Genomic DNA, 24,533 nt, shown 5'->3' on the forward strand with positions numbered 1-24,533 from the left:
AGGTAACCCAACTTTGCTATTTAATTCCTTTTTCCTCCAAGTCACCTTTCAATTTATGCATCTTTTGGGTCCAATTTTGCATTTACATGTACATGTAGTGCCAATGCTAATTATGGACCTAGATATACATGTAACCCAGCTGTACCACAGATACAATATAGATTCAAAATGTGCCTATACATGTAGGAAAAGGCTGTAAACACACACAAAAGGCACAAAATAGAGTACACAATTTTGCACCCTGCCACCAAACTGGAATTAACACACACACACTGTTTTGGGAAGTTAATCTTAAAATCATTTTTTTCCCCTTCGCCTAGAGATATGATGACAAGAATCACTAATCTGTTTCTAACACAGCACATCTCATTAACCCCTCCCCTTATAAGCCCCCGACCCTAAATTGGAAAAAAAAGAAATTCTGTCATGTTTTTAGGCTCGTCGGTAATTGTCTGCCTATACATAATGTATATAAACATGAGGAGAGGGCACAACTAATATAAAACCTTCTGCTGTTTGACAGAGTATTAACAAACATTATCTTGAGTGTACGCACTTCTGGATGCCAAATTCCAACAGCTCAAACAACAATCGGCAACTGACGTTTTGTCAAAAAATCGTTTTTCGACCGAGTCGTCCGTCCGCCTGGCCACTGTAGTGGAGTCTTGACCCAGCATGCCCGACAGGAAACAACCTCATTCCATCCACAGACGCACGGCCGACGGACGGACTGAATGACCGCTTGACTGCTAGTAATCCCGAGCAGGCTCCGAGTACTTGAGGTCTGCCTAGAGTGGGTCCTAACCCCCCCCCCCCCCCTACCCAACAACCACTTACAGCAATGCTGCAGGCAGATTTTTTTCTCCCACAATTTTTTTCGCAGTGGTGCCGCGTAGACTTGTAGCTACTTAACAACAGTCCTGCACTGGGCTTTGCGCGGAGTACCGGGTAAACACACTCCATAATGGATTCCTAATGCAGAGTAGCAATGGAGTCAATGACCGTGTGACCGGCTGCGCTCAAGTGTTTGGGGTCCTGCAGTAGTGCAGATTCTCTTTCATTTGGTATACTCCATTAGCATGTATATCAATGGACAGAGCAGCCAGTATCTCAATCAGAGATTCTAAATCAGCCATTTTCAAAGCACTTAAGGAAGGGCAAGGTTGTAAATACTGGGGTTTATGCCACTCAAGATATCAGAATTAAGTCATGCCCCCCCCCCCAAGAAACCATTCCACCAAGTCTTCAAAATCCTTGCTAAACCACAAAATGCATTCTTGATCTGTTATTGTGTCCTTTGTGTAAATAGGCCCATAATGTATACATGACACTGGCTTTAATGAGCAAAAGAAACAAGATGAAGTGGAAACGTGCTCACTAACAGATGGGATCTACCCAATGTTCCCCAATACCTACATGTATGTTCCCCAATACCGATGTTCCCCGAAATCCTTAGGATTAGGGTTAGGGTTAGGGTTGGGGTTAGGGTTAGGTTTATGGGGTAAGGATTTCGGGGAACATCGGTATTGGGGAACATCGGTATAGGGGAACATCGGTATTGGGGAACAGAGGTATGCACCCCTAACAGACAACTTAAACATGCATTGACAATCGAGTACGAAAGTTCATTTCCAGTCCCATTATTTAAATATGTGAATGGGAAGGTACATTTTGGGGACTGAAACTACGGAGCTCGTATCAGGAGCTTGTGACACCGTCATAGTGTCTTCATCAATTGGCGTTGTTGATGAGGCCCTCATGTGACCTATCACGTGATCATGCTTGGTTTGACGACAGGAGGTGGTCGTACTTTACAACTCACCAGTTTACGATCGATGTTTTTAGCACATAGACAATAAGCCTTTTCGGAGTTCCAACTGCGCGCATTCGTAACCTGTGACAACGCACATTGTTTGTCTCAAATGCCCTTTGACAGTACCCACAATGCACAAACAGCCTTTTTGTAAAGTCAGTGGCGCCATGTTGTCAAAGGCCATTTGAGACAAACAATGCGCGTTGTCACAGGTTACGAATGCGCAGTTAGAACTCCGAAAAGGCTTATTGTTTGAGGAAATATGTACATTGTAAATTGTCTATTTATTTTGCCTTAAAGAGCCAGCGGCAATTTCTTTCAAATTCTCTTGGCATAGCATGGATATTCTGGTACATGAAACTAAACTTTTTGTGTTCAAAAGACCATCTGTTCTCGGCGACCTTCCGGGGAAAAAAAAAAACTTTATTTGGGGTTTCTTTTTTTATGCACAGATCCATTGCGCGAGTTGACTGGTTCCGGTCCCGACATTATCCATTCTGACAGAACGGTGGGAACCAGTCTACCCGGTTAGAACGGAATTATTGTCAAATAATTCCAAATTTGTGAAGTAATTCTCCTTAACTAAGCATGAGCTGATTTGATTTTTTCCTTCAAAAAATCAAATAAAAGAAATTGCCTGCTTAATTTTCTGGGGAAAAATAGCAAGGAGAGTAAATCTTTCAATAAGGAGAAACAAAGACCCATACTAAGCAACACTGGGTCAACAAGCTTACATGTATAATGTGCAAATAATATACAAATATTGAGTGGCTCAGCGTGGAATGGGAGAAATATTATCGCAAGGTAAAATCTGGACTTTTCCATTTCACGAGGCGAAGCCGAGTGAACTGGAAAAGTCCAGATTTTACCGAGCGATAATATTCCTCCCTTTTCACAATTTAAAGCCACTCAATATTTGTTTTATATAACTGACATATAGATCCTTTTCATTTGATATGTATTTCTCTCTTCCAAACCACCCCTTCACGAAAATGTTTGAACCCAACGCTGTAGCGCTGGCTCTTTGGAACAATACGCGCTACGCGCAGCGCTGAATGCGCACACCAGCATGCATTTGCACACAAATACCGCGTCATGAATAACTGTTCAAATAGTATTTCCCATTCCCCATGGGCTGATAGTACTTTTTGAGCCGCGACATGAATGGGAGCAATAACGAATGTCAAGTGATGTGAGGTCCACCAATCAAATGACAAGGATCTGTATGTCGGTTATATAATGACAAATCTCAACATCTCATCAGCGTGCTAGGCATCTCGGAAGAGCCTTAATGATTCCCCTGTGATATCACAGATTAAATTACAAGAGGAAGAGAAAAAAAGGGGGGGGGGGGGGAAATTGTCCCTCTTCTTCCCGACTTCACTACCAGCTTGCCAGCTGCCCCGAGGCCCAGTCCTTCACATTTCATACCCGTTCCGAATTAATTAATCTGATTTGGTGGGTATGCTAAAACAAAACAGGTCTGTTTCCTGCGCACTTACGGCACTAAATTTGGAAAATGACCTTGGCGCGCAGATAAACGTTTCATTTGCAGCCTCAGATCCGCTCGGAGGGAATCGTGATGTAAGACATGTTTTGTCGAAGTAATGAATGCGGAATATAAATGAGACACCACCAATCCAGGAAAGGGGGAAAAATGCGTTATTGATATTGTTACCAAAAAAATTTAACTTTATTTTAAAAAAGTCACAATAGCATGTATACATGTAAATACATTAGCATACAAATACATCTACTTACAATACCGGTATGTATTATAAGAAAAATTCCAAATTTCATTAATGTTGTGCATTGGGTCGGGTTGACCAGGCCAAACCGACCCGAAACATTATAGACACAAACAAATCCGAACCGAATCCGATCTGAACTCCCTAAAACTGACTGTCCGCTCTTTGCACCCTAACTTACCCACGTCGCGTGAAAATCGTCGTCTCTCAGTAAGTGAATCATACCGTACCGTATGGTATCGGTGTAGACTCACAATGTGACCTACTGGTGGTCCAATTTCCAAACTGTTTAATTTTTTTCTTAGTTTATTTCGCTTTATTTCGGGTTTTCCAAGATGGCTGGACCGACACGCCCAAAAATCGCAAATGCAAAACCGAGATCGACCCGAACCGACCCGACCCAACTGAAATGATAGAAAAATACCGACCCGACCCGAAGTCAGTTTCGGATCAGATTTGCACAACATTAATGTCCACTGAAAAATATCTTCACTCAGTATTACAAACCTTGATTCACTGCTTCATGCCTCATCCAATATCCTTTCCCTCTTGAAAAAAAAAAAATTAGAGTTCAACAAGCCAGTTACCTTTCTTTGGAAAATCCGCCACTGGTGAATGTACTACAGACCTTCATTATGAGGAAGGCATTTTCGATCATGTTCCCTGAATCAATTTTATACATTGTAAACTGTTGAATGGGATGGTGCCAGACTATTTTATGATGGGAGTGCATTCCAAGCCTCACTTTCAAATTTTCTTTTTTTCATTGTGGCTAAAAACATTAGAGTGCGTTTTATCACAAATTTTAAATTATTCATCAGAGCAGACTGGTATTAATTTGTGATTACTTTTTATTATATTGCTTTTATTGCTACTCACAAGTTCCAAAAATGAAGAGGTTACCTCGCTTTCAATTTAATATGGCCGACTCGTGAATAAGGTCATATAGTACATTCCTGTAGCTCAAATATTTGAATGTAGGCAGATATACATTCGGGTCATTCTTTGTAAACTGACGCAAATGTCACACACGTAACCATATGTTTCCGTTCAATGTGTTGCACAAGAATGGCCCATTTCCGGGGTTACACCTCTATGTTCCGACTGCACATATTCCTATTCCTAACCCTAACCCTAACCCTAACCGGGAGTAACACAATCTAGGTTGTCGGAACATACATGTAGGGGTGTCGGAACATAGAGCAGTCACCATTTCCTGGATACATTAAAATAGGACTATAGCATATGTACAGTGTACAGTACATGTATATGAGCCATCAGTTGAAACGTGTTTGAGCACGAAAACCACTACACTTTCTACAGCAATGAACCAATAAACTAAACCAAAAAATAAACCACATACATGTACATGTCACTAAATATCATATGAGACTTTATATTTTGTGATGATGAACAGTGCATTACATGTACATGTATATATGTACATGTATACATGTACATGTACATGTATATTTCTTCAAAATTAAGTTACAATGCCTTTTTGATAAAATTACACTGACAGTGTCTTCAAATGCAAACCATATCACTAGCTCACTTTATTCCCAACGCCCCAGCAGGTGAAACAACCCGAGCTGTGCATTATTTCCCTCCCCGTTGAAGCTATTGTTTGTTTTATCCGCGAGTCTCCGAGCCTCCCACTTTCCTCAAACACAGAGCTGCGAGTTGATAACATTTAGACCCACCGCAAAAGGAAAAGAAAGAAACCAGATCCAATCAAGTTTTAGAGATGTGTTGCCAGCGTGTGCTTATGCGTGAGCGAGTACGTGCGTGTACGTGCGTACGCCTTGAGCATGGTGTAATTTCATTCCGCTATTATTTGATGCATTTGTGTCGTAATTAAAATGAAGAGAAAAAAAAAAAGGTTTCTGTAATGTGGACGTCAAGAGTAAATATCAAACGAAGGTCAGTTCTGCGCCTACTGTATGATGACGGATATTTGAACTGGGGGGATAGTCTGAGCAACGTTAGGGATCTACTCACTTCCGGTGCACTATCTGCTTTACCAATGAAATCTAGAACTTTGTGTTGATGAAACATGCACTATCAACCTTAACCCTGCTCAATCCAGGATCCAACTATTTAACATTTTCGTTGGATCCTTTTGGATTGAGCAGTAAACACCTTGTACATTTTCCTGTTGAAATCTGTTGGATTTAGCAGGCAACTGAAAACATTCAGAGTCAGATTCTGTTGGGTACTGGTAAATAACACCAAGTTGGACTCTGTTTGGACCCAGCAGGAAACAGTTGGATTCTGTTGGATTGAGCATGGCAGTCAGTGTATATTTTCAGGTACCCAACAACTTGGCAAGTTGGGTTGTGTGGGACTGTGTTGGATTGAGCAGGAAAGTGAGGATATGAGTAACCGTCGGACTCTGTTGGATTTAGCAGGGTAGTCCTGAGGAACTATTAGGGGGTTAGAGTTTTAAAGCTGAACTCTTTAGGCATTTTTTTTTTCAAAGAACTTTCTTGGATTTTCCAAAATACACCACTAAAGAGGAAACTAATGGCAGATTCTTTTTGTCGAATGAAAGGAAATGGCGGCAGTGCTTAACCTTCCTCCAACCTACCGGTACAAAATCCTTTAAAAATGTTGACGCTTTGCATTTTGAATCTGTCATAAAGGCGCATGGACGCAACCATCATTCAAAATAACTTTCTTAAAAAGAAATCTGTTCGAACTGTGAAATAAAAGGATATCCCCACCAAAAGCAAATTTTACATTTGTAGTTCACAGAGAAATAAGCAACCAAATAAAATTTTTATCTAAAGGAATTTGGGGAAAAAACAATGACACATTTTGAGATGGGGTAAAAAAAAGAAGAATATCTGGGACAGAGTATAAAGTACAAGTTGACTGATCACAATAAGCAACGTAAACTTTTAAACAATCAAGTTGTATAAAATCACTTCCTAGATTAAACTGTATTATTCCGACAAGAGCATATTTCCAAATCAGAGACCCATGAGCTTGTATATGATGCAGTGTTTGTGTATAGTCAGTGCAATACGAGAGCTTCACATCATTCTGATTAACACTGTAACCAAGCCGGACCAGCTTGGTATTTGACAACTTGAGACGGCCCTGATGTGAGGCATAAACCTGGGGATGGCTCAACACCGAGGAGCCTCAGCTCAGCGGCCACGATCAAGTAAGCTTGTGTACTGGTCTTGGGTTACCGCGCTTGCAAAGAAACACAGAGGTTACGAGTAACTGGGACTGGGAATACACGGCTCAGGAGCAGAATGCATTCTGGGCTAGGAACTAGGGAGTGATTAATTCATTATGTGCTGACAATAGTAAAAGGACGGGCGAACACGTGTAGCATTTGCTTACAAGCATCATTGTCCCAGGGAGAAAAGGAGCTTGTTGATGAAAGATGGGAACAAGTCTCAGACAAGGCGTCAGACGAGGTATAGTGGACATTTCTGCATCCTTCCCCCCCCCCCCCCCCCCTCCACACACAACTCGATTCATCTCCGCAGAGGCCTCTGTCGCTGCAACGGTACACACGAGAGCCTGGTTGTATTTCAAGAGAGGAGTAAATCGCGAGGGAAGGAAGTGGGTTTTGGGTTTCAGACCACGGAGAGAGGTTTGCTTAGCTCAGAGCGCGGAGGACGGCACGTTGGTAAATAGCGACGGAACGCGGGGCCGCGTAGGGTTACACGACTGGTACAAGCGGTGGGATACGGTAAGCTGAGTATGCGACTGATGGATGGAGTGAAGACGACCAAGAAGAAGGTAAAAAAAACCTCGCTGACAACTGCAGCAGAGTTAAGATGGAGCATGTGGTCTTAAAGAACATGTCTTTGTTTCTACTATACATGTAGGTCTCTTAGATTGACGTGTGCATGTGCACACTCAGATGGCATCTACGACTACCGTACGAGTTCATACCCTGACTATAATAATGAGAGGATTTTGGAGATGGATCACCTGCCTCTAGGGGGCAGCAAACTGCACCAGTTCTTCAGGCAGTTTGCGTGACCCTTGACGCCACCCCAATGAAGTTTAACTGCGCACGGAGCACGTACATCCATTATAAAGGTGCTACATCATCTACTGTTCTGCTTCTGTCATGATGCAAACAGAAGCGAACGCCACTCGATGACCAGGCCGTCTAAATGACTAATACGATCGGCTTGACAAGTTAAAATATAACAGAAACCTGAAAGGTACATGGCAATATTTGCATTTTTGTGCATTTCTTTCATTTGAAGCCACAAAATTGCTCAAAATCCTAAGAAGGGTGCATAACAATTAACTTGTTGAAGTTTCAGCGCACTGAATACCATACATTTCAGAGAACAAGGAAAGTGTACAATGTATGCATATTTTGGAGGGTCTGGCAATTGGATTCAGTTGCTTACACGACATTGCTAACATTTCTTTTGTTGTATGTAAACTTGTTAAAAAACAAACAGCAGAGTTCCAGTTTTCAAAGGGGTTCTTTACAGCTCCTGAAATCAGGAAAACTCCTGACAAGAAATCCTGACATTATGAAAACTCCTGATGAGAAATTCTGAAATCAGGAAAACTCCTGACAAGAAATCCTGAAATCAGGAAAACTCCTGACGAGAAATCCTGAAATCAGGAAAACTACTGACAAGAAATCTTAAAATCAGGAAAACTCCTGACAAGAAATCCTGAAATCAGGAAAACTACTGACAAGAAATCTTAAAATCAGGAAAACTCCTGACAAGAAATCCTGAAATCAGGAAAAATCATGAAACAAAATTCTAAAATGTCAGGAAAACCTGACAAGAAATTCTAAATCAGGAAAAGTCCTGACAAGAAATCCTGAAATCAAGAAAATTCCTGACAAAAAAGTCCTGAAATCAGGAAAAATCCTGACAAAGATCCTGAAATCAGGAAAAATCCTGACAAGAAATTCAGAAATCAGGAAAAATCCTGACAAAAAACTCTGAAATCAATAATAAATCCTGACAAAACATTCTAAACTCAGAAAAAATCCTGACAAAAATTCCCGAAAACAGGGAAAATCCTGAAATCAGTAATAAATCCTGAAATCAATTATAAATCCTGACAAGAAATCCTGAAATCAAGAAAAATCCTGACAAGACATGCTAAAATCAGCAAAAATCCTGACAAATCTCACTCCGGAAAAAAACTAGTTCTTCCCTGAAGCACGCACAATACACAAACGAGATCCACACAAGGTGTTAAATATTATCAGTTCATACAAATGATCTCCTGTAAGCTCCGACACAGATTTGAGAAATGGCATGCAGACAAAAGAATTGTTCTTGGATTTTTTATCTGCTCCTGCTTGTGCAGAAATTGAAGCCAATTATACAAGATGCTTTTTTTTCTCCCTAACGATCCCGACACGTGTTGGTAATTGGCAACAATGAGTCGCAGCACTGAATGATGAGCTAATTGCGAGAGAGCGCACCTGACGATAAACGATACCAATACAAAACACAACAAAAACGAAACGACAAAAAGTCGAGGACAGAGTCATTAGTGCAACACTGCAGCAGGCATCGGTCTCATTATGGTGTAAACACGTACAGTATGTGCGCAATAAGACAAGAGAATCCTTGCCATTGCAATTATGTTAATGACAGGCGCATGAACGATTCAGTTTTGGTGGGGTGACCACCGTAATACCTGTAGAACCTTAAAGGGCCCATGTAACGTAAATTTTGTTAATGCAATCCTTAAATATGCACCTCTGTGTCCCATTTAACCTTATAATCAAATTTCGTTTTGCAGTTTTTAAGAATATTTTGGTACCTTTTGGTTTTTTATGCTAATGCAATTTATCATATTCATTAGCAAAAGTGTGATGTCATTTCAGGCAGAAACCTCAATGTTACAGCTTCGTTTCCAATAATAATACAACTCAAAATCCAAAGAAGAATGTTCAAAACCTGAAAACGTGCTGGAAGTTTCAGCTCAGTGGATATTACACTTTTTCGAGAGAACAGTGAAAAACCATGCACAACCGTTTGATCACCAAACACGATTTCGTCAACAGCACTCTTTAGTGCCAAAAAAATCAGTCAATTGACTGAATGGACTGATCGTTGGAAATCTCCTACATTTCTTGATTTCTCTCAAATGACTGCAAGCCAGGGAGAATAATTTCAAGGGGTGTTTAGTGCCACATTTGGCCAAAAATGTACAATATAGTATATTTTGAAAAATAAAAGTCTTTCCTGTGCAACTTTTTGTGTGTGTGCTTTTGGTTTGTTAAACAATAAAACAGGTTAATTAAACAAAAATACCATAAGAAGGTCTCCGAAAGTAAACACAGTAAGTATAAAAGATCAACAGACCAACCAAAAAAAAATAGAAAATAAAATATATTCCTAAACTAGCTGGATAATTTTTTAAGGGTGTTACCGTAAACACACCATTTTCTTTGCTGGGCCTACAAATTATTTGCACAACTCTAGGAAATTTCTGCATTCAGTTTTCTTTACAAGGAAGTCATAAAAACAATCGTTCAGTATCAATGGCCCTTGCCTTATTCCCCTGCGGTAACAGTTCCGGGATGTTGGCCATAAAAACGGAAGTTTAATATTCAAAAGAGGAAGCTGAAAGTTTTCAGCTATGCGCCATTAGACTGTCTGTGCAAATCTAATCATACCCTTGTGGAACATAAAAAAAGAAAGAATTTTGATGGCACTATCGAGACTGTTAACCAATGTAATTTGCACCACAACTCACAAAACGAACAAACCGTGTCGACACAACTGCTTAAACAGTAAAATATTCTGCCTCAAAAAAAATATGTATCAAATTTCTAAATAAATTGTCAAAAACTTTATCACCAATCTCAAAGTTTTGGACTACTTTCTGACTTATATTGGTCCATTTTTGTAGCCCTTTTTAAACCCTTCAATCCATTATATAAATTCAGGTCGTTCAGATGGAATGTATGTTACAGTTACTTTGAGAAATGTTTTATTTTTTAAATTAAAAAAATAAAGAAAATGTTCCTTTAATAACCAGTTCACGTTTGATATTATAAAAAAAAAAATGGCGCAAAAGAATACAGGACAATAAAATGTCAGTTGTTATTGTAAAATTCAAGTGTACAATTACGACAAATGCCTATCTCACTGCGACAGTTTTACTTCCGCTGATAATTTATGCACAAACACACCCTCAAGAGAGTGCTGGCAGTCTTCGCATGTATATACACATGGCCATCAAGACAATCCAAGCCCAGACATCATTAACTCCATCATGGCCACTAGTTGCCATGGTAACTGCTCAACGATGCCTATCCCGGACTCTTCTTTTTCTGCCTCCTAAATGCTCTGATCAATTGATTCCCGAGGATTAGGTGGGTGAGCCACATGTGGGTTTGTTTCGTCCTCCCACATCAACAACAAAATGTTATCATGGGAATGACAAACCGATAAATTTATATCGGTGCAATTTAATACTTGATGCAATTTATAGGATTAGTTGTCCATATGTTCACGATGGTAGATTCAGAGGAGATTCACCGACTACACTGGCATGTGATTAGTAAAGCAATATGTTTTATTGTCCTTCAAGATGTTTGTGATCGGTCCGACATCTTGCTGCATAATAACCAATCAGAATCATTCACAATATAAACTGCTTTACTCCCAGAGCATCATGGGTAAAAGGATGTGACATTTACACGTTTAATCATTTAAAGCCAGAGTCCGTCATTTGCAGCTATCCAAAAAGTAACTGACGTAATTATTGTTGAAAAACATACTTGGTTGAAAGATAGTAAGGGGACTAAACTCCCTGTGAAATTAGTCTTTCTGGCAAGCTGTCATTTTGAAGAAATCAACAAAAGAAGGCATTTCCAACAGTGCGTCTTAAGAAGCACTGTTGGAAATTTCCGTTAGTAGTTCGTTTTTTTTATTCGGCGAAGCGCGCGCAAGCGTTGACACGACGCACAAGCGCGCGTGGTTGCTATAATTCGTCAGATCAGTGCGCGACATCGCGTAGATGCAATCAGCTCAGTGAGAACGTGTCTCGGATGCTGAATTCAGGCCCAATTCAAAACACGATTCAGCAACTTTTGATTTGAAATTGAGATCCTAGCATGATGTTTTTCTCCAAATATACAGCTGAAGCCGAGCTGAAACTTCATCAGGTTAGTTGTTCAGCACCCTTCTTTAGATTTTGAACACGTTTGTTGCTTCAAACGAACAAAAATGCACAAATCACAAATGATGGACTATACCTTTAAACGATAAAAATTCTATAATCCGTTTACAAATTTTCCAAAACATGAAATGAAATACACATTATAGTAAAGAGACCATTTACTCTATCTGCCCTCAAAGTAATATATGCATTCCCCCCCCCCCCCAAAAGGATGCATTTAAACCCATTTTATTTCCAAAGAAAAATGACAGTCCATTATAAATGATCCTTTTTCGTAGATCGGGGTCGATTATGCCTGTCGTTTGTTGTGCACTTACACATATTCATGTATACTAGCATGCTGGAGTGCAAACATGGCAAGGCAGCAGCTTTTGTGAAGTGGTTAAACATTTAAACGGTGCTTAATAGGTTTGCTAAAAGTTTACAAAATTAAATGCAAAGTCCCATCCTTAATCATCCATGGGAAAAAAACAACAAGTATTAGTGGGAAGTGTCAAACAGTATTCAGTTTGCACTACATGAAGGTGAACAGGACTCAATATTTTTTTACTGTTTTTGGATACGCAAGTCCGACTTTTTTTCGGTGAACAACATAGGTTTCATCATCATCTAGCAGTCGCAACCGAGATCCCGCTCACAACGCCACGCCAGGTTTATTATTCATACTAAAGCATTTGTGTTTGATAGAAACCACACTGAATCAACTGAAGAACAAGAAACATTGCAGATCAATTATAAACAGGATGTCGACAGCAATGTCTTAGAGTGGCCTCATTAAATCCCTTCTAATGCTAAAGGGAAAGTATCAGGGCAAGTAGCAAGTGACTGTAGACCAGGGGAGGCTTGTGTCCCTACACAAGCTACCTTTCTCCAATTTGGCTCCAGTCGGCAGGTTTCAGGCCCACCCCAATGGGGTCTTGTAAGGGCAGATCTGGATCCGCAGATCTACTCCTTTGGAGTCCAGAAACATCTAAAATGATTACTGGCCAGCTCAACAGGGGTAATAATGTGATTTGACCATGTCTATGAACCAATCCAACTTTGGAAATGACGGCGATGGTTCTGGCAGCCATTACTGGGACGCTTTCATGCCTGAACGCCCATCACAAGTGCGTTAGGTAAAACGTATGTCACTAGAAGGAGATGCATTGTGTGACATACCAAAGAGTTGGAGCATCCCAGTAACGGTGGAAAGACAGCCTAGTAAAAAAAAAAAAGTGGGCCACTCAGAATGGTCTAAAGGGCAGAGTTGTAATGGCAAGTCCGACTCGAGTCACAAGTTTTGGTGACTCGACTTGACTCAAGTCACTGCGAGCAAAATACTCGACTCGACTCAAGTCCCTCATCAGAATGACTCGACTCGACTCAAGGAAGGCTAATAAGACCAAGTCCCAAAAATAAAAGCAAAACTTTGGGAAAAATATTTGCAATGATTTACGCCGGTGCCGCTTTTTGTTCACGTCACGTTAATAGAATGTTTGCGAATAATGTACACATATACACACGTGGTTTGATCAGTGTCCCCATTAGCTGAATGGCGATCAGCTGGCACCCCCTTTTTATTTTCATTGAGTCAAATGTGGTGTCACATGTAGTAGCCTGAATGTAAAATTATAAAAGCCCAAAAATGACTTTCTCTCTTGTGTTTATTTATTGTATAGGCCTAGCGTTCAAATATTTGTGACTCGAATTGACACGAGCTAAATACCGGTACTTGACTCGACTTGACTCGACAACACACTGTGACTCGACTGGACTCGACTCTTCTTGACCTACATTGTGTACTGACCTACATTGTGTACTGACTCAACTCGACTCGAGTCACTTCTTTAAAATGACTCCACTTGACTTGAGTCACAAAAATCAGTGACTCATTACAACTCTGCTAAAGGGAAGTCACACTAATGATAAAGAGTACAAACAACTTTCATCGTTATCCCATTTCTCAGCTCAAGCCGTTTAGCCTCAACGTGCATCCAGCCTCCTGTTACGCTCACAAGGAATGCTAAACTTCTCTCAACTCCACTTCAACTTTTAAAAATACATCTCTGCCGACTGATTAAATAAATACGATAAGGTAATTGATTTGACGACGTGTCAGCTGTTGTGGGCTCAAAACTCAAACATGTAGGCTTAGTGAGGTCCAGACTTGAGATAGGAAACATTACATTAAACCCCGGTTGGCGTATGATAAATAAATATAGGCTTTGTTTTTAAACGATTAAAGGTGACTCCCTCCCCTCCCGCACTGGAATTTTTTTTTCACAAATTCAGCATCAACTACAGCATCTTCATGATATACAGTGAAAACAGCACTGAAAATACAGCCTAAATTAAGAAATGGGGATGGTTTAAAGAAAGATGGTCAAACACCAATTTTTCCACACACAAGTCTATAAGATGTGGTCAACACAATAGCACTGCAGGCACAAAGAACTGCAATAAATGTACTTAGGTCTACATGACTGCCATAGATGTGGACAAACTACATGTAGTTTTTGACCAGTTTTCTGTAAATGGTCGCTATTTCTTACTTTGAGCTTTATTTTCAATGCCGTTTTCACCATATAGGCCTACTACCAAGATCTTGTAGTTAAGGAATATCTCAAAACAATTTCAACATGTCTCTTCAATTTTGGTAAATCTGCCTCTGAAAAAGTGTACATTTTTGATGGACCACCCTTTACAGGACAAGTTTGTTTCTTCAGAAGCTGAGACAAGAGTGACAGTATAGCATGAGTATAGCAACTTTTCCTTTGTGCCTAAACTTTCTCCCTCTAGGAGTAAAGAACCAACCCTACTTCTCATTGGCCCACAGCCAGGCCATGCCAAGTGTTGCAGAACAAGATCTCTGATTGGCTGGTTACCCCTTCACGCCTCCTAAGCCATTGGTTAAAATTTGTGGCTCTTGATTGGCTATTTTTATGATTACCAGATCCCTCTTTTGTCACAAAACGTTCTATGGGTTTCTTGCACAAAATTTCTCAATAAGAAAGCACTGCAGTAAAGTGACATGAAATAACACTTGGCAGTAAGTGCCATCCTTGTTCATTACACATGTATGAAGAATAGGGGAAGGCCAATTTCAAAATTTGCCGCTTATAAATAATTTGATCATTTTGTGGTAAAATTTAATGTGCAGTGGCTACAAGAATAATGGATAGCAAAAAGGTACCTATTTTCCAGATTGGTACATACAATTGTTCTCCCCCCAAGGAGAACAGTTCTTAGACAACTGATGGGGCTACCCTGGTAAAATAAAACGATACATTTTGAAGAAGCAAAAAATTTGAATTCTTCGAAGATTAAAGGTGATCACAAAACCTGTTGAAATAGACTTGCGTCAGTCCAATATACTCATGATAAAATACTTGACCAAAACAAACAAAAACTTGGATCTTACCTTCCACTTGGATTTGGCGACAAAATTCTTCTTGATCTGTTCGCTGACGGACTCGTGAATATCCTTATCGAGGGCAGTGTTTCCTGAAATCCTGTCAGATGAACAAAAAATAAGATTTAGCGCAAATAATTAACGGCACTTCTTCGCCATCATTCCATAATAACAGCTGCATACACCTGGCACAAAATGAAGCTGAGCAGTTTTTGTATTAAATCATCCCTGTCTGGACATTTCTGGCAGAACAACAAATCTGAAATTTACGTTTTGTTACAGAAACTTTCCGGTTCAATTTTAATGCCTCACTTGGGAACACTGTTTTAAAAATAACCAGAGCGCAAGGGCTGAAGCACCTGAAACCCCAAAACTAAAACTTTAGCGAGATTTTCAATGGGCATTGCAACACGCAATTGAATGCAATGATGCAGGCCCCGCATTCAATTGCGTGTTGCAATGCTCATTGAAAATCTCGCTAAGTGCAACTATTAGTTACGGGATTTCAGGAGCTTCAGCACTTGCGCTCTCGTTATTTCTTACACAGTGTTCCCAAGTGAGGCATCAAATTGAACCCGAAAGATTCCCTGACAAAACCTATATTTCAGATATTTTGTTCACCAAGAAAGGTCCAAACAAGGATGATTATAAAACCTGCTTAGTTTTTTGTAACATGTAACATTAGGGGTCTTCATGCCACTCCATGTGGCAAAAGAAAGTGAGGAAAAGAAATGCAGTTCAGATCTGCTGAATATACCAGTTTGGTATTCCAACTGCGAATGTGCACATTCAGATTTGCCGATTTTTCTTTCGGGATAAATATTTTATCGTATGTGTGCAAAAGCAAAATTGAAGGGATCATCGTGTTCCGAAGTATAACATTTTGCAAAAAAACTTTGGACAGCAAAGTGTTAGGTGTCTTGTGTGTCAAATTAATTTTGTGCAAACAAAAGTTCCATCTCTTTTCGATTGCACGAAAAATTGCACGAAAAATTTGGTTACCACGTCCAACATATCCTTGTGTGCATACATATCTGCTGTGGTTATCCCGACAAAAAAAATATTAGTCGAATCAAGCTGTGCACCAGACTATTTTGGAATTTACCAAACTCGCTTATTGCGATTTTTGACTATTGAATAAAATAAATAACCTGAACAAAACTGAATAGGATAAGCAAACACAATATACATGTTTACAACTCGAGCCGAACTGTTAAATATTTGATGGAATTTTGTGTAAGGGTGTTGTAAATCTTTAATATTGGCTAGACTGCCCTTCACAGAGGCAATTTTATATTTATAAGCAAAAATAGTTTGTGTGTAGAATTTGAATTTAGACAAAAACATTAACGCAGTTAAAATGGCATAAAATTAAATTATTTAAGGGGAAAAAAAGATTGTTTGTTGGGCTGTATTGAGCAAGATGTGGTTGTGTTTTGTTTTTGTTTTTTTTGGGTGGGTTTTTTTGGGGGGGGGGGGGAGCTATATGTTACTCAGGACTGTTGCCCTGACAATGAATTTTCGGTAGTTTCCCATCTTGTAAGATACCCATCACTGAACAAGTTTTCTTCACCAAATCCCTAATCAACTTGACATATAAAAACAAGCCATGTTTATGCAAAAATATTAGCCCGCCTAACAAAAACACATCCCCTATACCCGCAAAATATTAGCAATCGGAAATACGTATTTGCCTACTGCCATCACGTTTAATTCGTTTTGTCAGATTGCACAATGCGAAACGAGGAGGCACACAAAATTAATTTCACGGCGGGTTTCAGATGGATTGGTAGCATATAGGCGCAGTTTCCTTTAGTCCTAGCGACAATGTGCATTGAAGCGTTAACATTTCCATGTGCACTGCACTTTGTCGTTACGGTCTGTGGCACCGTTGGCAATGAAGTCAAATGAATACTCACATTGTAAATGTTCTTGTACATGAAACGAATCCGCATTTTGTGCAAATGACCACTCACACCACAATGACAACAGTACACTTCTATAGATTTGAGCACAAATCTGAGCCTGACGAGATACATGTATGGTAAAACATACTAACCAAATATGGTAAAAATTGGTCTGTATGTTTTCATGTTACATTGTTAACCCATTTTACTTTAATACATCATGCAGAATAGCAGCCAAATGCTCAGAAACTTTCTTGAAACATTTTGGTTACTCTGAGTAACCCCTTGCACTTTATCGAGAAATATGTCTGAATGTCACAAAACCTTCCCCAACATCATGGAAGACACAGTTTCCAACGGCAAATTGTCAATTTAACTCTCTTAAAACAAACTTGGATGCAATGATTTTCAGAACGGTATCAAAGAAGTCTCCGAGGTTGAGTAAAATATCAAGCATCCCTGAATTGAATCCTCACCACCCTCTCTCAAAAGAACTGATCAAAACACAAGTCTGCTGAACACAGACCCATACCATATTTTTCATAGTAATTACATGTACCGGTAGATGGCCACAAATACATTAAAATGTGTAGCATCTTTCCAAACTTCCCTTTAAAGTCAATCCATGTAAAAACAAAATCCGGCCATCTTGACTTTGAAACCCTAAAAGCCATAAGCGGCTTAAAGAATGAGACCAGGGTTTTTCTAAACAAAAATTAAACATTAAAATATACATAGCAGTAAACAAACAAACAAAAACAAAAACAAAATGTGGAATCTTCTTTCTTAAAAAAAAAAACTCTTTGTGAAAAATCTGGAAGGCCTTTTTTCTTAAGGGTCCATTATTCAACGACGTAGACATGTGAACAATCTTCATTACACCTCTACCTTGCCAGCTGCTAATTACAACGAGAAGAATCCCCACAGCGGCATGGCACCGTGAGGTAACATTATCGGCAAGGCTCGACTAATGATTCCCAGGCCCCACGGAATGTCTTAGCACCGGCGGTTAATCTAGTCGTGTTGATTAAAAAGGGGAAGAGCTGCTTGTTTCGTTCCTTGGGTCGTTTGAGGGGGGTGTGGACATATTGATGTTGGCGTGTGTGTGTTGCAATTACTTTTTCTCTCTAGTGAGAACTGCGCTGTGATAGATGCGTCAGCATGGTACATATGTAAGTCTAGCTCTGTGGTCTTAAGCGAAGTGCAAGCTGACTTGGGTTTGAATTTATGGATCGGATCATTCACGCTACTTGATCAAAACCAAAATGTCGTGAATTTAGAGCGTTGTCAAACTTTTTGCTTTAAATTTGTAATTTTGCTTTGTAATTTTTTACCTACAGTACATGAAGATTATGTGAATTAAAAATGAAATGGAAGAAATGTCCGATTTACATGTACATATGGCTATTTTTATGCTCAACACTGCTTGTAAATAATTTTTTTTTAAAGTTAAATTGTTCAAACAAGTGATCCGCGGATTGCGTGTGTCGCCTTTTTCCAGGGTCGATCCCATGGGATCGGCCGTGGAAAAAGGCGACACACGAAAACATATATGTTTTCTGGCTTTTTTTAAGGCAAATTTTATGCATTTTTAAACGACCTCAAATGACCCCTAGATGACCTTTGACCTCCAATTGTGATGAACCCCCACCCAAGGATCACTTCATCCAAGTTACATTCTGTAGAAAAAGAAACGTTTGAAGCATATTTGAACAATGACCGTTACATGACCTTTGACCTCAGTAATCCGATAAAGAATTGTTTCTTCCCACCTCATGCACCGAGGGTCACTGTCTCCAAATTTCATCAAAATCAATGAAAGCAAGTAATAGTTATACATTTTTCTCAAACAATTAACCTAAACTTTTAACATACATACGGGTCTACGGTCATACAGGGTACGGACATTCCAACGGATGGGAGTTCTGGGGTCTTTTTTTTTTGTTCTTTTAAATCCCTTTTTCTAAAGATTTCACTTGTGGGGTACCGTTCCCTTCGTTCGGGTACCCCACAAGTAGCTCTGGTGTGTACGGTCATACGGGTCTACAGTCATACAGAACTTACGATATACCAGTACTTGCTAAGCAATGTTACACAAATAGTGAATGTTTATGAGTGCAATGGTAAGAATAATCTCATAAAGGTGACAGATGGAATGTTCCATTCCATGAAGCGAAACCAATGCGAAACGTTCATTATTTGTTTCATACAACACCTGAATAAATCCTCGTCGTCTGGTTGGTCAGAGCCGCCAAAAGTGTGACCCTGCAATATGGAACTTCCATTTACTGTGGAATGGAACTTCTATTTTTGCTGTGCAGCCGCGCCGTGCGTTGGGACGAAAAATTCAAATGACACGACCCACCAATAAGATGATAGGGATTTTTTCAGGTATTGTTTTACATCATCTAAGCTTCCCCATGACGTTGGGCAACTGTAGCATTAATGATGCACATTGAAGATGCACATTAAAGATGCACATCATTTCATGCTAGCAGGTTACCCTGGCGACACTACCCTCCCTGAAAGATTGATTCTCCTCATGAAAATTTCAGGTGTTTGGAGAAACCAGCTAACTATTTTATAACGTTTTACAAGTCAACAAACTATGCGCCCACCCTGGGGGAAGGGGGGGGGGGTGGGAACAGTCACACATGGGCAATTCCTTCAATCACTCCAACTTAGCTTGCTTGATTTTTATATCTAATATGGAACTCAGTTTGAAATACATGTAGTCTCGTCAGCCTCGTCAGGCTCAGTGATTGGTTACCAACATTTTTATGCATTAAAACTGGATGGAAGAGCACACGTCATGCGTCATGGGCTCGTGCCAATTGCAGGCTTGACTGACTCAAAGGAGGCTGAAATTGCAGTCAGCTCGATCAAATGTCAGTCACAAGTCAAGTGACAACTCAAATCACCAAACTGTGCCAAGTCAAGTCACAAGTCTGTTGACAACTCCACCACAAGTCAAATCGTCAAGTTGAGTCTCAAGTAACAGGGTTTGAACAATGACACAGTTCATGTGAATAGTCTGTCATCTCACTCAAGACTGACTTGTAATTGCATCTATGACTTGACAACAACTCTAGCAGGGTTTTTTGCTCTATAAATTTAAGGTCCAACGTGTGACATTTTCCTGTCCTTGTTACCTTAGTCTAGGGCCTAAATCCCGGGGGGATGGGGAGGATATATTCCCCACCCCCACCTTTTGACCAGTGGGGATGGGCCATTGTATCATCCCCCCCCCCCCCAGATTTGTGAGTTTTAAGGTGATCTTGTGACTTTCCGGTAGTCCAAATGTATTACCTCAGAAAATCAGAGAACAAACCGTGAACAAGTACTAAATGCACCATTTTGCAGTAAGGTTAACGGACGCAAGCGCACAAGATTGCATACATTTCATTTGCATACAGCGGCCTCTAGTGTCATGTGTGGTGTCCCCCCCCCCCCCCCCCCCACTTTTCAAACCTTCACGGCCGGGCAGTTTTAGCTTTGTTTGCTCATCCCATTCCCCCCCCCCCCACTCGCCGACAGGGATTTACGCCACTGATCTTAGTACTTCATAATTTGCCATTCAAGTATCATTTTAGAATGACTTCAAACCGATTTTGAATTTGTTGGGTAGGTAGCCTGCTTTCATAATCACTCTTGGAGAATGACTGCATCAGGGAGTGCAACAGAGGTACGAAAAAATCATAGATGTCATATGCAACAGGGACAGTGAAAAACAGTGGACCCCTAAGGCCAAAAAAAATTAAAAATTCTGGTATGCGCGTGCGTCGCCGTAGCCATGCGCGTCAGCAAAATGAAAACGTGTTTTTTCAATGTAAGATGATGTCTCAAAACCGCCAAACTCACTGGTTTGACTGGAATCCTACTGCTGCACAATTTTAACCTGTTTTTAGATGGGGTTACGATCGAGTATAAGCTTTATGTGGCCTCTCTGGACTCCCATATATTTTGCACTAAATTGAGTCTGGCACCATTTGCAGTCATCAGCCGACATTTGAAGAAAAAAAAAGTAAAAAAAACACAAAAAAGCTGCGTCACCGCACCACTTTTGGGGCAAGCTCCATACCAGAAACCGGAGACTTTTTTTTTTTGGCCTAATGTATAGAATGAACCAGAAGTAAATCGACTCAAATACTACAAAATCTGTGAGAGGAATTAGGATAGGGTTGAGATACTTGGCGTTTAAGACTCACCATGGATGTGCTATGGCCTGTAAACATGTATATCTCTCCTTATGGTCAACCTTCATTAGATGACTGATGAAGTCTTTAGCTGTGGGGAAAAATGAAGAAAAACAAATAGAAGGGAAAAAAATAGAATTACTGAAATTGATCCATGCTACAGAAGTAATGCATCTTTTACTAAAAGAATTTCTTTCTTTTTTACAGCTGTCCATTGAAGCTATTGAGCTGAGTGAGAATTACAGATTACGCACAGGCATTCAAATACAACTGAGATTTGAATAATTTGAGTCAAGACTTAAACATTAATTATTTTATGTCAGATTTTGTGTTTTGTATATATGAGGAACAACTCTGAATGATGATGGTGATTTTTGTCTGTTTTCCTTTGAAAGTTTCATTCATCCATGGAGGTAGGAAAACCCTACGGTTCATTGTATTTAGAAGGTATTCATCAATACGTATCGGTAAATGATCAGTGGCGGACAGCTGAATTTGGTGGACTTTCTGTCAAAATAAAGATGACTTGTGATTAGAGTAGGCAAATTACGTGAAATTTTCACAGTTACTACTCGGTAACGTGTACTTTATTCCTATGTTTTTTTTATTGAATGGAGTGAGCCACATATTTTTAATACTTTTTTCTGACTCAGTCGCTTTCTTTTTTACCTCTATACCAAAGATAGTTTGTATAGAGGTTGTACATGCATAGGGATGTTAGCCCACCAATGCTTGTACGTGTTTAGGAGGCATACAGGGGATGTTCATTTAATGTTCGGTACAGCAGTGCTCCATAAGGTACATGTAGCATTCCATGGTAATATAGATATTTTTATCCCCTGATCTTGAAGAAGTCACAAAGTTATATTCATGTATAACAATATTTCAGAATATGATTTTAGGTAAACGTTATCTTTCAGGATAAACCAAAATGAGACTAAAGTTTGTACCATCAATGTTTTTGTAAACAAAGTAAATTTTCCGTTATAACTTGGAACATCAGTCCAAGCATTTCCAATAAACATTTGCATCAGTGCCAATGTACTTTTCTGTCTAGAAATTCAAATATAACTGACGGAGTGTTGCTCATCCTTTAAAAAAAAAAAAAGGACACAGGAAATGGCAAACAAATTAATAATTAAAAATAGAAAAGCACACTACAGAGTCAAATGTAGAAATGTCAAATGTGGTAATGATTTCAAGCCAAAATAGTAAAATATTGATGGCGTCTAGTCAAACCCGCTGCGTTTTAATGAATTCTGACGTTGGCCGTTTGTTGTTTTCTATTTTTCTCACAGGATGGGAGAAACGCACAGGCTGAGTGATTGCGACGGGCTGAGAGAGACGTGCCACCTGATCCCCGGTAGTCAGCTACCGGTTACCAGCCATCAGTAACCAGCTACCGATAGTATTAAAGAATCACTGCGGGGAAGGTCGAAATTTAATTGTGTTGAGACTGGGTCAAACATTGATTTGTTTTGATTCGCGTGCCGTCCTGGTTGCTATACCGGTACCTTGTTTATATGGATATCTTTGGATGTTGTCATCACTGCAACATAAAAATACAATTTCTGAGGTGGCCTTGAAGGGACATGATGGTCCTGACTTTCTTTCCTGACTGGTTTATGACATTGGGGAGACAAATTCAAGACATCACAACAACAACAATTGATGACATTGTATTTGTGTTAGGAAAGTAATGAATTTTTATACTGATCTCATGAAATTCATGTCTATGATAACATCAAAGTTTTGCAATGTGAATTTCATTTTTTTTGGGGGGGGGGAGGGGAGCTGTCGTGGATTATTTGAAATGTACATACTTTTTAAGAATGTAAAAAAAAATTGATTTCATTTGTATTTTTTTATATTTTGATTTGTGCCCGTTTTTCTCTATTCTGTCAAGTGTACAAAAAGTTGTTGAATAGGTAACACAACGTACATTTTGAATACTTAATTTCAACAATTCTTGTTTAGGTGCACTGAACATAGGGAGTATACATGTATTTCACCACCCCCCCCCCCTTCAAATTCGTACAAATTTGATAACAAATTGTGATGAAAATGATAAGTTAAGGCAAATTGTCTAAAAGTTCTCAAAAAATCACAGTGCTCCGAAAGTGAATATTAAGATCCGACATTCTATCAATTACTGCCCGTATCCAGATGCAACTGTTTTTGTTGTCTAAACCCCTTCCTTCCCCTTTGATCATGCGGCTCATTATTTAGCCGCTATGATTTGCAGAGACAGCAAAACATTTGTGCCTACGCAGTTCACACCATTTAATGATGCTGGCTCAAGGACCACGCTCCCACCCCCTCCCTCTCACCCCCCCCCCCCCCCCACTCTCCCCCAATCATGACCAAGACCTGACTGACATTTATGAGCTAGTGTCAGATACGATGCCCATGCCGCCCACATACAGAACCGATTTTGGCAGGTATCCGTGTTCCGTTTGACACTCGGCGCAGCGTCATAGAAAGATTCACTGCTTTGCTCTATTTAACGCTGCAAAACGCCCACATACAGTATTACACCGGTCGCTTCAACTTTTGACAAGCAAGTATAGAGATAAGAACCAGAAAATCAGGATTTTTAACATTTTTCATTTACTTCTGCTTGTTTATTAAAATAATCTGTATAAGTTATCAATTGTAATGTAGACTAGTAGAGAAAGCTTCCTAGCTTCCTAGATTTTGGAAATTGGGGGAGTCAGGATTTTTTTTACTTTTTGTTTTTGGTTTGTTTGTTTAAAATTACTTGTAAACGATAACAACTATAATGTAGTATAGTGGGAAAAGGTTCGTAGCTTCTTAGATTTTTGAAATTTGGGGTAACAACAAACTTGTTGAAGACCTAATGGCCGCTGACGCAAAAGATATGGGATATTTAGCATGTTGACACTGTGGTTCAGGCAGGGTGTCCTTAAAATTTCCGGATGAAGTTGTTTATTTGTCTGTTTTGTCTGAAAGTTTATCAGCAATGGAGTGCATCCTAGTTCTTATTATATAACCGACATACAGATCCTTGTCATTTGATTGGTGGAACTCACATCACTTGACATTCGTTATTGCTCCCATTCATGCCGCGGCTCAAAAAGCACTATCCGCCCATGGGAATGGGAAATACTATTGAACAGTTAGGATCATTCTTGTTCCATGACGCGGTATTTGTGTGCAAATGCATGCTGGTGTGCACGTTCAGTGTTGCGCGTAGCCATATTGTTCCAAAGAGCCAGCGCTACAGCGTTGGGTTCAAACATTTTCGTGAAGAGGCGGTTAGGAAGACAGAAATACATTTTCCTCCAGTTTTGTATTGAAATA

General features: G+C 39.7%; 1 protein-coding gene across 1 annotated transcript in view; it reads right to left on the reverse strand.

Moving 5' to 3' along the window:
• LOC119726425 (calcium/calmodulin-dependent protein kinase type 1-like) overlaps positions 1 to 24,533 on the reverse strand; it is a 102,821-nt gene that overhangs the window by 22,280 nt on the left and 56,008 nt on the right. Inside the window, exons 7-8 of the mRNA XM_038198079.1 lie at positions 21,222 to 21,300; positions 15,116 to 15,206 (exon numbers count right to left, since the gene is read on the reverse strand). Of these exons, the coding sequence (XP_038054007.1) occupies positions 15,116 to 15,206; positions 21,222 to 21,300 (170 nt within the window). The remainder of the gene's footprint in view (positions 1 to 15,115; positions 15,207 to 21,221; positions 21,301 to 24,533) is intronic.

This window comes from Patiria miniata, unplaced genomic scaffold (assembly GCF_015706575.1).
Source record: "Patiria miniata isolate m_02_andy unplaced genomic scaffold, ASM1570657v1 HiC_scaffold_2, whole genome shotgun sequence".
Taxonomy (NCBI): Eukaryota; Metazoa; Echinodermata; class Asteroidea; order Valvatida; family Asterinidae; genus Patiria; species Patiria miniata.